Raw genomic sequence first — 15,790 nt, 5'->3', positions numbered from 1 at the left:
TTATTGCCACGAAGAGGATGTGGTATTCCCTTTAAGCGAAACAGCATTCACTTCTAGGAATGGTGCAGATCCAGTAGGCTGGGACTGATGATTCTTCATCAGAAGCTCATTGTGTTGTTCAGCCACGAGGAGTACAAATATCAACTGGTTATACTCAGTAAAACTTCTTTCTCTATACTGTTGCTGCAGGAGCACGTTAGAGGCATGAAAAGTGCTGAAAGTCTTTTCCAGTATATCTTCCTCAGTGATCATTTCTCCACAGAGCTTAAACTGGGAAGTAATTCTGAACATAGCAGAATTGTGCTTAGCCACCGTCTTGAAATCCTGAATCCTTAGGTGAGCCCACTCATAACGAGCCCTTGGAAGAATCACTGTCTTCTGGTGATTGCATCTATCTTTCAGTGCCTTCTAGAGGGTTAGTAGATCTTCAACCATGAGTGTAGACATCGAAATTTCAGTAAAAAAAAAAAACAAATGTTCACCAATGCATTAAAGTTTTGACGTGTCAAGGCATACATGGCATACGCCACGTGTTGTACAAATTGTACACATGGCGTGTGACTCAACAAAATAGGAAGAAATACCCTTGAAGGATTAAACAAGTTTTTCTTCTCATTTTGGGCAATGACAAGGCAAGTACATTTCAATCCATTGAGGATCAAAACAAGTTTTTCTTCTCATGTTGGGCAATGACAAGGCAAGCACACTTCAATCCATTACGGATCAAAGCAAGTTTTTCTCATTTGGGCAATGACAAAGCATACACATTTCAAGTTTAAAATGGTGTTAAGTGGGAAATTAGGCCATAAGTTACACCACTTCAAGTTTAAAATGGTATTAAGTGGGAAATTAGGCCATAAGTTACACCACTTCAATTTCAATATTGCATTAAGTGGGAAAATTAGGCAATGGTGCTTGGAAAGGAAAAAAATATTTTGTGGTGGTGATTCATTCTCAAAGCCTATAAATAGGCTTCTCCATCAAGGTATCAAGCATCAACCAATTCACAAATACATTTCTCTACACACCAAAACCTTGAAGCCTTAAGTTCTAAAGCTCTCAAGAAAATCCCGAAGGATCAAGAAAGCACTCTTCGTTCTTCGTCAAATCCTCCTTCAAGATCAAGCCCCAACGGCCCTTGAAGAACTTCCACCAACTCAAGATCAAGCCCCGACGGCCCTTAAAGAAAGTGTTCATTGTTCATCATCCGTTCATCCTAAGATCAAGCCCCAACGGCCATTTGGATCAACAACCTCAACAAATCCACACAACCATTATTCAAGTCAAGCCCCGACGGCCCTTGAAGAAAGTGTTCATCCGTTCATCAACTGTTCATCCTTAGATCAAGCCCCGACGGCCCTTTGGATCAACAACTCATCCACAAACCTACACCCTACGAAGATAGAATCAGAGGACCAAATTTGAGAGAGATCGTAACCCCAAAATCATCAAACCAAAAAATATTATTTTGTACACGTTATTCTTGTTTCTTGTTTCAAGGAACTTTCGTGTTCACAAATTTGGCACGCCCAGTGGGACCTCTCTACCTCTCATTTCTATCCTCAAATCATCGAAAAAAACGCAAATGGCATCAAGAAAGGATCAAGCTGTTCCTGCAATCAAAGCAAAGAACAAGAACATCATCGCCGCAAGTGGTGGTATTTCGGGCATCACAACCCGAAGTAAAGCAAGAGCTCTTTTTGCCGCGGCTTCCGCCCCTGCATTAACTCTGTCAAAGGAACAAGAGCACCTGAGGTACGAGCCTATGATCACCCTAGCCTCGCTAAGGGCATCAAGGGGAGAAAGCCCGAGGAAATACTCAGAGTCCCTACTCTCCAACGCTGATTCGAGCGGCTGTACAACCATGCAAGTCATGACCACTGGAGCAACTTCAATCGAGGAGCAGCTAGCTCAGATGAATGAAGCAATTGCAAAGCTCACACGGACTGTGGAAGAGAAGGACTTGCAGATTGCCGCACTTGTCAACCAACTAGATGCGCTGCCCGACGTGAAAGTCGACCCAAATGTTGGCCTATTAAAGAAAGAAGTCGACGAAGAAGAGGAGCCATCAGCGGAGAAAGTTGAAGAGAAGCCGAAGCTAGACCAAGCAACGGCATTCATGGGATCTCTCTCTATCCAGCAGCTACAGGAGATGATCGCAAGCACTATCAAGACACAGTACGAAGGAAGCTCGTATGACTCCGTACTGTACTCAAAGCCTTACTCCAAGAAGATTGATGCTTTGAAAATGCCAAGGGGTTATTAGCCCCCAAAGTTCATGCAGTTCGATGGAAAAGGCAACCCGAAGCAACATGTCGCCCATTTCATTGAAACTTGCAACAATGCTGGGATAGAGGGAGACTACCTCGTCAAACAGTTCGTGCGTTCGCTAAAAAGTAACGCTTTTGACTGGTACACTGACCTCGAACCTGAGTCTATCAACGGTTGGGACCAGCTAGAAAGGGAATTCCTCAACCGTTTCTACAGCACTCGTCGTACTGTAAGCATGCTAGAGCTGACCAGTACGAAACAGTGGAGAGATGAACCTGTCGTCGACTACATAAATAGATGGCGCTCCTTAAGTCTGGATTGCAAAGATCGGCTTTCTGAAACCTCTGCCATTGAGATGTGCGTTCAAGGCATGCACTGGGGGTTACATTACATCCTCCAAGGCATAAAACCAAGAACATTCGAAAAGCTAGCAACTCGTTCCCACGACATGGAGCTGAGTATCGCTAATCACGGGAAAAAGGAGCCGATTACTAACTTCAATAAGGATAAAGTATTCGCCTCAAATATAGACAAGACTGGGAAGAAGCCCGCTAAGGAAGCTTTCATCGTCAACACTACCCCCATCAAGACCTCCTCAGCACTCATCAAGACCTCCTCAGCGCCCATCAAGATCTCCTCCAAGAAAAAAGCGAAGGAGATAAAGACAAGTGAGCCTTCTCGCACCCAAGATAGATACAAGAGCACTTTGAGAGAGTTGGAACAGAAAACGTACCCTTTTTCTGACTCTGACATGGCTGCCATGTTAGATGACTTGCTGGAAAAAAAGGTGATTGAGCTACCCGAATGCAAGCATCCTGAAGAAATGAATCGCACAAACGATCCTAGGTACTGCAAGTACCATCGTATCGTGAGCCATCCTGTTGGCAAGTGCTTCGTTCTTAAAGAACTCATCATGAAGCTAGCACAACAAGGGCAAATTGAGCTCGACCTTGAGGACACGGCCGCAACGCATACCACTACAATTGCGTTTGGATCGTTTAATCCTGTGCCTCTCCAAACGACACCTGACCGTTCCCGTGAATGCTCAAGTTGCACGACACCTCCTACACAACCATCACTGGAGAGAAGCGACCAAGATGCACATGCTGATGATAAAGAAGGATGGATATTGGTAACCTACAAAAAGACAAGGAAACCAAGACCACGAGTCATACAGCCAAAGGTGGAACAAAGAAGAAATCACCACGGCCGCAACAATGCAAAGCCTAAAAGAAACATAAAGCATGATAAGACAACATATGCTGGGGAACCTACGGAGCAGGAGCCACGCATTCCCGTTTCCTTGCGTGAATACTTCCCGAATGACTTTTTCCAACAGTGCACTACCATGGCCTGTCACATGGTTGAAGTAGAAATAGAAAAGCCCTCAAAAGGCAAAGCTATCGCTACTGAGGTAGAAAAGACCCTCACACCCGAATAAGGTCTACCAACACACTTTAGCATCGAGGAAGCGCTACCATTGCCAAAAAAGATACGAAGAGCACTAGCAGCAGTCCTGGCAAGTCCCGGCGACCACGAAGTGCAAGAAAGTAACGACGAAGGCTCGAAGCTTCAGCCACATGAATGTGCCACATGTTGTGCCACCCATGACGCAATTAACTTCACTGACGAAGACCTACTGCTGGGATCAAAGCCTCACAACCGTCCTCTCTTCGTCTCAGGGTACGTAAGGGAATACAAAGTCAACCGCATGCTTGTGGATGGTGGGTCGGCCATAAACATCATGCCAAAATCAACAATGAGCATAATCGGCATCAAGGTGAATGAACTATCCCTGAGCCGTTTGCTGATCCAGGGTTTTAACCAAGGAGGACAAAGGGCGATGGGCATGATCCGAGTAGAGATGACCATTGGTGAGCTCAAATCAAGCACGATATTCCACGTGAGGCAAGAACTTCCTACAGTTTGCTCTTAGGAAGACCTTGGATCCACGCAAATGGGGTAGTGCCGTCCACCCTTCACCAATGCCTAAAATTTTACCGAGAAGGAGTGAAGGTGATCCAAGGTGACACCAAGCCATTCACCGAAGCTGAATCACACTTTGCAGACGCCAAGTTCTACATGGACGAAGACATGGTACCTGAAGCTCTTCCGGAAGAGATCAAATCCACGGGCAAAGCAGTACCTAAAAAGCAGGAGTGGCAAGCCATGCCTAAAAAGCAAAAAGAGCAGGCCGTGCCATCTTCAAGCAAAGACGGCGATGAGTTTGCTAAACCTGCAACAACCAAAGGGAGTAGGATGCCGTCAGAAGGACCGAACGCACCCATATTCCGGTATATCCCGATGTCAAGAAGAAAGAATGGTCAATCTCCATTCGAAACTGGAACAAGAAAAGCCGATACACAGTGGCACACGGATAATGTAAAGTTGCTCAAGACGAATGCAGTTTTACCTCTGACACAGTTAGGGGGTGCTAAGGCCGCAAGACTACCACAAGGCTTCATAAAAGCTCTACCAAAGAAGGTGGAATCAAGCTTTCTTCCAACCAAGAGGACCGAGGAAGGTTTCGACCCAAACGCCTACAAACTCATGTCAAAGGCCGGGTACGACTTCGCTTCTTCTGAGGCGGCTGGAAAGAAGGTTTCAAACACTGTCAATGACAAAGAACGTAACCTCACCAAAACTCAAAAGAAGTTGAAGGAGCATGGTTACGGAGTTGACAACAACAAAGCCGGACTTGGCTTCACACCAAATGCACCCGTGAAGATTTCAAGCAAAGTGAAGAAAGCTAGCGCTCAACACATCAACGTGAGCATTGAACAAGACCAAAAAAGAGCCTAAATCCACCCCTCGGACGTCGGTCTTCGATAGGATAAGCCATTCAAGCTCCAAAATTTCAGTGCTTAATTGCATTGGTAGTCAAGACCGAACCTCTGTCTTCAAGAGGCTTAGCGCGCCAACATCCCAAAGCTCTGTTTTTGAAAGGTTGTTAAAGCCTAAGAAACAAAGCAACACAACAGTCTCTCATCTGCGACGATCAGCTTCGGAAAGATTTGAAGATAATGAGAAGCCTTTTGGAAAGAGGAAGACAACACCAACGGAAGAAAAGTTTGATGGGTTAGCAGAAAAATGCGACGTTCGAAGCTTGATTCCTTCAAGGATGAAGCGCCAAGCAATCCTAGAGGTCGACACAAAAGGACCACTGAAGGTAAGGAGGCGCATCATCGTCCACACTGGCAAATCTTCATGCCAACAAACCCAAGAGGACGGCACTGAAGATGAAATCCCTAAGAAAGATGTCACTCCTGGCTCTTTCGACTCAAAGTCTTCACCTCGACTGTTGGGGGCATGCTCCAAGTCAAGTGAAATTGAAGGATGGACTCATGTCACTCCGAAGAAACTGCACGAGAAACATATGTCTTCTCCACAAGTGCACCAATCAGAAAGGGGGCAAAGCAGCTACCGTCAACCTTCAAAGCTACATGAAAATGTTGAGGATGATGAAATTACAGCACAAAGATCGCTCATGCGGGATCTTTTCTTCCTCGAAGACGTCTTCAATTACTCGATCAAGGCTCCTTGCTATGAAGATTGTGAGGAATGCAGTTCGAAGATCGCTTCGAAGAAATTGGACAAGCAGCAACCATCTTGTCCACAAGTTTATCAGTCAAAAATAGGGCAAAACAGCTCTTGTCAACCTCCAGAACAATGTGAAAGTGTTGGAGATAATGAAATTTCGACACAAAGATCATCCATCCCCATCACAATGTGCGACCTCTTCCCAGAAGACTTCTTCAATTACTCGGTCAAGGCTCATTCCTATGAAGATTGCGAGGAACGCCTCTCCCAGAACACCAGACAATCCTTATACCGACAAGCCCGATAAGACAACAGTGAAGAGGAGATCCAAGATGTTTTCCACATCACGGTTCAAGAAGGTAAAGAAGACAAAATCCCCGAGGAAGATGTCACTGCTGCACCACCACAGCTCGAAGATGGGGGGCAAGCCACGGTCGATGATCTCAAGGAACTCAACTTAGGTACAGGCAAGGAACCAAAGCCTATCTTCGTAAGTGCATTATTAAGTACAGATGAGATAGAGGAGTATTATCAGCTGTTGTTAGAGTACAAAGACGTCTTTGCCTGGACCTACAAAGAAATGCCCGGCCTGGACCCTATCATCGCTGTTCATCATCTTGCGGTCAGGCCTGGAACACGACCGATAAAGCAAACTCAAAGACGCTATCGATCTGAGCTTATCCCACAAATCGAGGTCGAGATCGACAAGCTAATCGAAGCAGGCTTTATTCGAGAAGTGCAATACCCCAAATGGATCTCCAACATCGTCATTGTCCTTAAGAAATCAGGACAAATACGTGTTTGCATAGACTTCCGGGACCTCAACGATGCTTGCCCAAAGGACGACTTCCCCTTGCCAATCATTGAAATCATGGTGGATGCAACCACTGGCCATGAGGCATTATCATTCATGGATGGCTCTTCTAGGTACAATCAAATTCGCATGGCCCTCGAAGACGAGGAACTAACATCCTTTCGTACTCCAAAAGGTATCTACTGCTACAAGGTGATGCCCTTTGGTCTAAAGAACGCTGGAGCTACGTATCAACGCGCAATGCAGAAAATCTTCAATGACATGCTACACAAAAACATAGAATGTTACCTAGATGATGTGGTGGTTAAGACGAAGAAAAGATCAGACCACTTGAAGGATCTGCGAATAGTGTTCGAAAGGTTGCGAAAATACAACCTCAAGATGAACCCGTTAAAATGTGCGTTTGGCGTCACCTCTGGAAAATTCCTCGGCTTCATCGTCAAGCACCGTGATATTGAAGTAGACCAATCAAAGATCAAGGCCATTCAAAGCATGCCCGAGCCAAGAAACCTGCACGAGCTGAAAAGTCTACAAGGACGGCTAGCCTTCATCAGACGCTTCATCTCCAACCTCGCAGGGCGTTGTCAACCGTTTAGTCGCCTTATGAAGAAAGATGTTCCATTCGTATGGGACAAAGCATGCCATAATGCTTTTGAAAGCATAAAGAAATATTTGTCAAGTCCACCTGTCCTGGGGGCACCTGTGCCCGGGAAACCACTCATATTGTATATTGCTGCTCAGGAAAGTTCAATCGGAGCACTCTTGGCACAAAAGAATGAATCCCAAAAAGAAGGAGCACTTTACTACCTCAGTCGAACTCTCACCGGCGCTAAGTTGAACTATTCCGCAATAGAAAAGATGTGCCTCACTTTGGTGTTTACCATTCAGAAACTCAGACATTACATGCATGCTTACACCATCCACTTGGTTGCTAAAGCCGACCCTGTCAAATACGTTATGACTAAGCCAATCTTGACAGGGCGACTCGCTAAATGGGCTTTTCTTCTTAATCAATATGAGATCATCTACGTCCCAGCTAAAGCCGTCAAGGGACAAGCGCTAGCAGACTTCCTTGCCGATCATCCAATCCCGGCTGATTGGAAAATCTCAGACGACTTGCCTGACGAGGAGGTGTTCTACATCGACATCTTCCCAACATGGACGATGTTCTTCGACGGATCCGCACGAGCAGACGGAGCGGGGGCAGGAGTAGTATTCATGTCGCCACAAAGGCAAATACTACCTTACTCCTTCCAACTGAATGAGCTATGCTCCAACAATGTTGCTGAGTACCAAGCATTGATCATCGGGCTCCAAATGGCGATCAACATGGAAATCACAGCTCTTGAGGTATATGGCGATTCCAAGCTCATAATCAATCAACTCTTAACTGAATATGAGGTGAGGAAAGATGATCTCGTCCCATACTTCCGGCTAGCGACCCAACTGCTACAAAAGTTCGAAGCTGTGACACTGGAACATGTGCCAAGAAAGGAAAATCAAATGGCAGATGCTCTCGCCAATCTAGCCTCGAGTATGACACTAGGAAAAGATGAAGTTGCAGACGTGCCAGTTTGCCAAAGATGGGTGATTCCGCTCGTTAATGAAATGTCACTAGATGATACAAATGTCATCTCAGTACTTCCAGTTGATGCTGAAGAGTGGAGACAGCCGCTGATCGACTACTTAGAGCACGGAAAGCTTCCAGATGATCTCAGACACCGTTCCGAAATACATCGACGAGCACCTCGCTTCCTTTACTACAAAGGAACACTCTATCGACACTCTTTTGAAGGAGTGCTCCTGAGATGCCTAGGTGAGGAAGAAGTTAATCTAGCCATGGAAGAAGCACATTCAGGTGTGTGTGGGGCACATCAGTCTGGACCAAAGCTACATTTCCGGCTTAAAAGAATGGGTTACTACTGGCCGAGCATGGTGAAGGACTGCCTGGAACACGCCAAAAGGTGCCAAGCCTGCCAATTCCACGCCAACTTCATACATCAACCGCCTGAACCATTACACCCTACAGTTGCTTCATGGCCGTTCGACGCATGGGGATTGGACGTTGTAGGACCAATTACGCCAAAGTCATCTGCAGGGGAAGCTTACATCCTAGCTGCAACAGATTACTTCTCCAAGTGGGCTGAAGCCATCCCTTTAAGGGAAGTAAAAAAGGAAACTGTTGTTCGTTTCATCAAGGAGCATATCATCCACCGATATAGGGTGCCTTGCTACATTATCACTGACAACGGAAAGCAGTTCTCCAACCGACTCGTGGACGAGCTTTGCGACAAATACAAGTTCAAGCAGCACAAGTCTTCCATGTATCATGCTCCGGCCAACGGCCTCGCGGAAGCATTCAACAAAACGCTGTGCAACCTCCTGAAAAAGGTAATCGGCCGAACAAAGAGAGATTGGCATGAAAGAATAAGTGAAGCACTTTGGGCATATAGGACTACACATAGAACTCCTACCCAAGCTACACCTTATTCTCTCGTATATGGCGTAGAAGCTGTTCTACCACTCGAAAGTCAAATTCCCTCACTAAGGATGGCTATACAAGAAGGCTTGACTGATGAAGAAAATGCAAAGTTGCGCCTTCAGGAGTTGGAAGCGCTGGATGAGAGAAGGCTCGAAGCTCAACAACACTTAGAATGCTACCAAGCACGGTTATCCAAGGCATTCAACAAGAAAGTCCGCCCAAGGTCTTTCCAAGCCGGAGATCTCGTGCTGGCATTGCGTAGGCCTATCATTACAACTCATAAGACAAAAAGCAAGTTCACATCAAAGTGGGATGGACCCTACGTAATACAAGAGATCTACACCAATGGCACCTACTTAATCATGGCAGAAGACGGGTTGAAGATCGGCCCCATCAACGGCAGATTTTTGAAGCGCTACTACCCCTAAAGCAAACGGCACCAAATGCTCCTGGCCCGCAAGAGCATAAACTGTGTACGGCAAAATCATAAAAAAAAAACCATCACTCATTTGAACTACGTCATGACTTGATCCCTCCTCAACCAAGGGTACGTAGGCAACTTGAAACTTCAAAACTTCAAGTACAGTCACATCATCAAAATAAAAATAAAAAATAAAAAAAAAGGGAAATAACACATCTTGGTGATGTATATGTTTTATCTGTATTTAGCACAATACACTGAATAAAATAAAGCATGTTCATTGATCTCCGAGAAATTACAAGTGCGTAAAAAAAAAAAAAAAAAAAAAAAAAAAGATGAAGCTTTCACAAAGGATGTGTACGTGAAGCCCCACTACGTGGCAACACTCTCGGAGCAGGAGGCATCGGAGCAGAAGGCATCGGAGCAAGAGGCATCGGAGATAGAGCATTCGAGGCCTCAATACTTGGCGGAACGCTGGATGACCCAGGAAAAAGGTGCCTCTGGAAGAAAGACGCAAGCCTTTGATGGTCACTTTGCATTCGACCTTGAGATTCTTGCATCTCATCAAGCTTCCTCTTCATGCCCGATGAATAGTTATTTGCAAGCACATGCAAACTTCTATTCTCGTACTTAAGCTGTTTAATCTCCTGCTTAAGATCTTCCACCTCTGCCATCAATGATTCCACTTGACGAGACTGAGCAAGCAGGCGTTGGCCCATGTTGGACACAGAGCTCGCACACTGAACACTGAGAGCGAGGGACTCTTGAACGGCCAACTCATCGGACCGTCCTGAAAGCAGCCTACTATCTTTTGGTGTGAGGAGGTTCCTAGCTACTATTGTAGCTGTTGTTGCATTCTGCATCACTGAGTCTTCACTTGTAAGAGGACCGTTAGAAGATAAGAAAGACGGGCACCATACATTACCTTGACACGGCGCAACCGGATCACTGCTGAGACTCAATTCTAAGCTAAGGTTCGATGGGTTAGCCATTTTTCAAAGGTGTTAAAAGAGATGGGTGGATGGAGTTAAAACTCAAAAGGCCGGAGATGATTTTCAGGAATGAGCAACCTTCAAAGTGTGCATGTTAGAGGTGATCAATACCTCTATAAAAAGGAAGAGGCGCTTGCTCAGAAATCAAAGAGGCGTTGGTTCAGAAATCGAAGGGCCGCTTATTCAAAAGTGAAGAGACATCGCTCTGCAAATCTCAAAAGTTGGATTTTCCGGCGTAAGTTGGCGACGCTTTCTCGGCTTTTCAGAGCACGGGTGCCACTTTGTCAAAAGATCACGTGGAGGTCATCATCGCAGCTACACATCTTTAGCCAACAAGCGCAAAGTTCAGTGGCGCTTTCTCTGCTTTTCAGAAAACGCGTGCAGCTTTGTCAAAAGAGGCGCTCGTTCAGAAATCGAAGAGGCGTCGTTCAGAAATCAAAGAGGCGTATTCAAAGATCAAAGAGTCGTCACTATTTCAAAAAGCCGGATTTGCGGGATCAAAACGTTTGTCGACAAGGGTAAAAGAACAGTACCACCACTTGCTATTGGGAAATCCCTATATATGTCGACCTTCATCTTTTATGGCAAGGCAGACCTGCAAACAAAAAAAAAAAAAAAAAATGCCCAACTCTTCCTCACCTCCGAGAGTACACTCCCAGCAAAGCATCTCAAAATGCTCAGTTTTCTTCCTCTCCGAGAATGCCCTTGCAAACAAATGACACCAAGGCAAAAGTATCTCATATCATCAAGGGCGAAAGCAAAGGTATCTCATATCATGCTTTTCCCCCTTTTCCTTTGCCCTTGTTCTCACCTGCCAAGACAAGGACAGAGAAAGCAATATGTCGGAACCTCCACTCAAACTTGCGCTGCCACCAAGAAGTGATGGTCCATTCAAATGCAAGGTTTGCATTCAACTCCTGCATCAGGAACAAATACTACAAAAGAAGATGCTAAACCTGCATAAGGAAATACCACTTCTGCAAAGGGGAGCAAGTAAGGCAAGTGAAAATGATACATTGAAGCATGTGGAGACAAGCTACAACTGCATATGCTGAGCTATCATCTAACCCTCTTCAATACGAATTGGAGAGATTGAACAAAGAAACAGAAAAAAGGAGTAAGCTCAGACCTTCGGAGGAGACCAAAAGAATCCTGCTACCCAGTTCAAGAGTAGCACAAAGGAAAATCAACGAGTGGAGGAGACCAAAAGAATCTTGCACCCAGTTCAAGAGTAAGCCTGCGAAAAATCAACGATTGGAGGAAACCAGAAAATCTTCCAGTCGAACTCAAGATCAAGCCTCAATGGCCCTTGAAGAAATTTCCAGCCCAATTCAAGATCAAGCCTCGACGGCCCTTGGGTTGACATCTACATTAAGGGACTTCAAAACGCATCTTCTACACGTGTCAAGCACATGTCTACGACGCACCTTGAAGTGGGGGCATTTGTAGACATCAAAATTTCAGTAAAAAAAAAAACAAATGTTCACCAATGCATTAAAGTTTTGACGTGTCAAGGCATACATGGCATACGCCACGTGTTGTACAAATTGTACACATGGCGTGTGACTCAACAAAATAGGAAGAAATACCCTTGAAGGATTAAACAAGTTTTTCTTCTCATTTTGGGCAATGACAAGGCAAGTACATTTCAATCCATTAGGATCAAAACAAGTTTTTCTTCTCATGTTGGGCAATGACAAGGCAAGCACACTTCAATCCATTATGGATCAAAGCAAGTTTTTCTCATTTGGGCAATGACAAAGCATACACATTTCAAGTTTAAAATGGTGTTAAGTGGGAAATTAGGCCATAAGTTACACCACTTCAAGTTTAAAATGGTATTAAGTGGGAAATTAGGCCATAAGTTACACCACTTCAATTTCAATATTGCATTAAGTGGGAAAATTAGGCAATGGTGCTTGGAAAGGAAAAAAATATTTTGTGGTGGTGATTCATTCTCAAAGCCTATAAATAGGCTTCTCCATCAAGGTATCAAGCATCAACCAATTCACAAATACATTTCTCTACACACCAAAACCTTGAAGCCTTAAGTTCTAAAGCTCTCAAGAAAATCCCGAAGGATCAAGAAAGCACTCTTCGTTCTTTGCAAATCCTCCTTCAAGATCAAGCCCCAACGGCCCTTGAAGAACTTCCACCAACTCAAGATCAAGCCCCGACGGCCCTTGAAGAAAGTGTTCATTGTTCATCCTCCGTTCATCCTAAGATCAAGCCCCAACGGCCCTTTGGATCAACAACCTCAACAAATCCACACAACCATTATTCAAGATCAAGCCCCGACGGCCCTTGAAGAAAGTGTTCATCCGTTCATCAACTGTTCATCCTTAGATCAAGCCCCGACGGCCCTTTGGATCAACAACTCATCCACAAACCTACACCCTACGAAGATAGAATCAGAGGACCAAATTTGAGAGAGATCGTAACCCCAAAATCATCAAACCAAAAAATATTATTTTGTACACGTTATTCTTGTTTCTTGTTTCAAGGAACTTTCGTGTTCACAATGAGGTACTTGATATTCAGTCCTTCATCAAGGTGGCGACGGAGAAAGATTATGGCATTCGCCTGATCTTGAGAGGATGCACTGTTATCCTCCTTAATGGTTTCCCCAAGATTTCCTGCCTCCAGATGAATCTTGGCATCCATTACCCAGGTAAGGTAATTCTTTCCAGTAATATTCAGGGTAACAAAATCAAGTTTTGCCAAGTTCGCTATTTTCTTTTCTAAAAGAAAATTGAGGTGTGTAAAAACTTACAATAATATGTATTATGGAGGAATATTTTGTTAGAACTTTTAGATCTTACAAATTTTTCATTTTGATCTTCATGCCAAAATGGTAAGTACTCGAAACTTCAGGCTCGAGATTTACATGATTAATGAGAAAGGCGATTATTCCACACCACTTTAAACAACAGGAGAATTTAAATATACAAAGCAGGGTGCACAATTATACCGCACCACCTAAAATTGCGATAAAATTTAAATGTGCAGAGCAGGGTGGGTGATTATTCCACACCACCTAAAATTGCAATAAAATTAAATATGCAGGACAGGATGGGCAATCATATCGCTTCATCTAAAATTACAGTAAAATTAAATCTGCAGTCCAAGATAGGCAATGATACCGCACCATCTTTGATTGCATAAATAAACACTGGGTTAGTAGTCAATAACTACACCAAATAAGAAATCAAAGATATAAATAACTGTTATGTTAAGAACTAAAAGCAAGCATGGTGCAAACAGTTCTTCGCGAGGATATATCCAACAGTTGAGGCAGAGGAAAATGAAGAACAGTAAAATTCTTAGAGGAAACATTTTTTTTCTTTTCTTTCGGCGAAGAGAAATGAGAAATGGTTAGAGACTCGTGTTGATAACGCGTTATAAATAGGCAAAAGTTAGAGAAATAACCTTTGCTAAGAGCAAGGGTGAAGCGGGTGCAAATATTACACTGTTTAGTTTTTTTAATACTACCACAAAATTATTGCAAGTGTGAAAATAAGAGTTACTGAAGGTAGGATATTTCTTTCTTTTCTCTTTTCTGTGTTTTTCCACTTTGAACAATCGAAGTGCTCTTATTTATAGAGCCACTTCAAAGGAAACTTACAAACGGGTTACTATTTAGGATATGAGTCTTTACCATACACATGTGGGCAAACATACCCACTATTTACAACATTGTCGACGTTGTTGGTGACTTTTGAAAAAAATCAACGATTTTTTTTTATCAGACGGCTTACATGGTTGGACTGTTGATTCAACCAGCGGGTCAAATTCAATTTTTTTAGAAAAATCAAATTTATCAATGATGGAGATTGAATATTAGCAAATCTAATAGTAAAGAAAAGATCTAATAACCCAAAGTTAAGTCCAATAGCGAAAACAATTAAAAACATTATATAAATCATAATCACTTAGAAATTCTATAAATACCTATGTATTTGTTCAAACATCCACACAAAATTCACTTTTGTCAAACGATTCTTCTTCTTTTTCTTTCTACCCACCTATGTATTTGTGTTTAAGAATGGGTAGGTTGTGTATTTGTCCATGTTATTTCATGTGGCAAATAACATGGACAAATGTGAAAGAATGAGGTAGGTTTAGTGATTTTTTATTTTTTATTATAATCTAAATATTTTTGGGACAAAATGTCTATAAAAATAAATTAGGATAATCTACATAAATTTTACTTAAAAAAAAAAAAGCTACAAAAAAAAGGTTAAAAATCATTCTTCAACAACTTCGGATTCTTATTTAAATAAAAAATAAAATAAAAAAAAACTGTTTTTAAGTTACAACCTAAATTTTTTGGGCTAAAAATTTAAATTTTTACTTCAATCATTGGAGTTGGTCTTATAGAGTTAATATGTATATGTATGTCTTATACACTAACAAGTAACACCAGCATCATCTTTCTATTCAAACTTCAGATTATCTTGCCCCATCTGTTCTTGATGAAATAAAGTTGCAGATAATCAAATTTTTATATAGAGGAGATAAAAATCTCTCTCACGCGTACATCAGATCCATATCATGTCATAGATATCTATACAACACTATCCTGTCATAGATATCTATACAACACTATCCTCCTTGCAATCTTGTGATTGTGACTATATAACTCGAAGAATCCAATCATATATTAATAAGAAGTAATCCGTTTCCCTATTAAGACAGAGTACAAAATTGTCATACAATTGTCTTGTGGAATCTGCCTCTCTATGAGAGATTTTCATGTGTCACCCGGAGAAAAATTCCAAACTACGGCCAAATATTTTTTATTTTTTTCCTGATTTTCAAACGAGTACATTGATTGATTAAACACTTCATACATCAAAATAACCTTTGTCACATGAAGTTCAAAAACTTGGAGGTGACATTTAAAAAATATGGGATAACTGGATATAAATCCAATTTTGTGAGCCATTAGTAGGATTAGTCCACTCCATTGAAATAGGTCCAATAATTGAGATTCCACGTATGCTTATTTGTGGTTTATACCATATTTACCCCTTAGACTTATGAATTATAGTAAATACACAAAATTTCTTAATTATGGGATTATTTGTGGTTTAACTAATTCCTTAATTGTAGGATTAGCTATAGGCATATAATCACCTCAACCACCAGTCTGTTTCATCCCCCCTCTTTCCCTTCTTCCAAACAATTCTCTCTGTTAGATCATGGAATCAATCCTCCTCTTTTTTGTCTCTTCTTTTCATGGGTGATATTTTTGTGTTCTTCTCTCT

The 15,790-nt window shown here is 42.7% G+C and overlaps 1 protein-coding gene across 1 annotated transcript; it reads right to left on the bottom strand.

Moving 5' to 3' along the window:
- On the bottom strand, positions 1-13,184 carry LOC125474767. Its single transcript, XM_048578745.1, has 2 exons — positions 13,029-13,184; positions 1-408 (listed from the first exon to the last, which is right to left on the bottom strand). The coding sequence occupies exons 1-2, from the start codon at positions 13,182-13,184 to the stop codon at positions 1-3; spliced, it is 564 nt and encodes a 187-aa protein (XP_048434702.1).
- Positions 13,185-15,790: the final 2,606 nt, after the last annotated feature.

This window comes from the organism of the source record quoted next, unplaced genomic scaffold (assembly GCF_019419815.1).
Source record: "Pyrus x bretschneideri cultivar Hongxiangsu unplaced genomic scaffold, Pyrus_bretschneideri_v1 Contig13, whole genome shotgun sequence".
In the NCBI taxonomy this organism is placed as follows: Eukaryota; Viridiplantae; Streptophyta; class Magnoliopsida; order Rosales; family Rosaceae; genus Pyrus; species Pyrus x bretschneideri.
This window is presented reverse-complemented; position numbering and strand designations above follow the sequence as displayed.

Coding starts and splice junctions, on each gene's coding strand:
- LOC125474767 (XM_048578745.1), bottom strand. CDS start 13,184: ATGGATGCCAAGATTCATCTGGAGGCAGGAAATCTTGGGGAAACCATT. Junction 409..13,028: donor ACCTCATTGTGAACACGAAA/GTTCCTTGAAAC, acceptor CTAACCCTCTAG/AAGGCACTGAAAGATAGATG.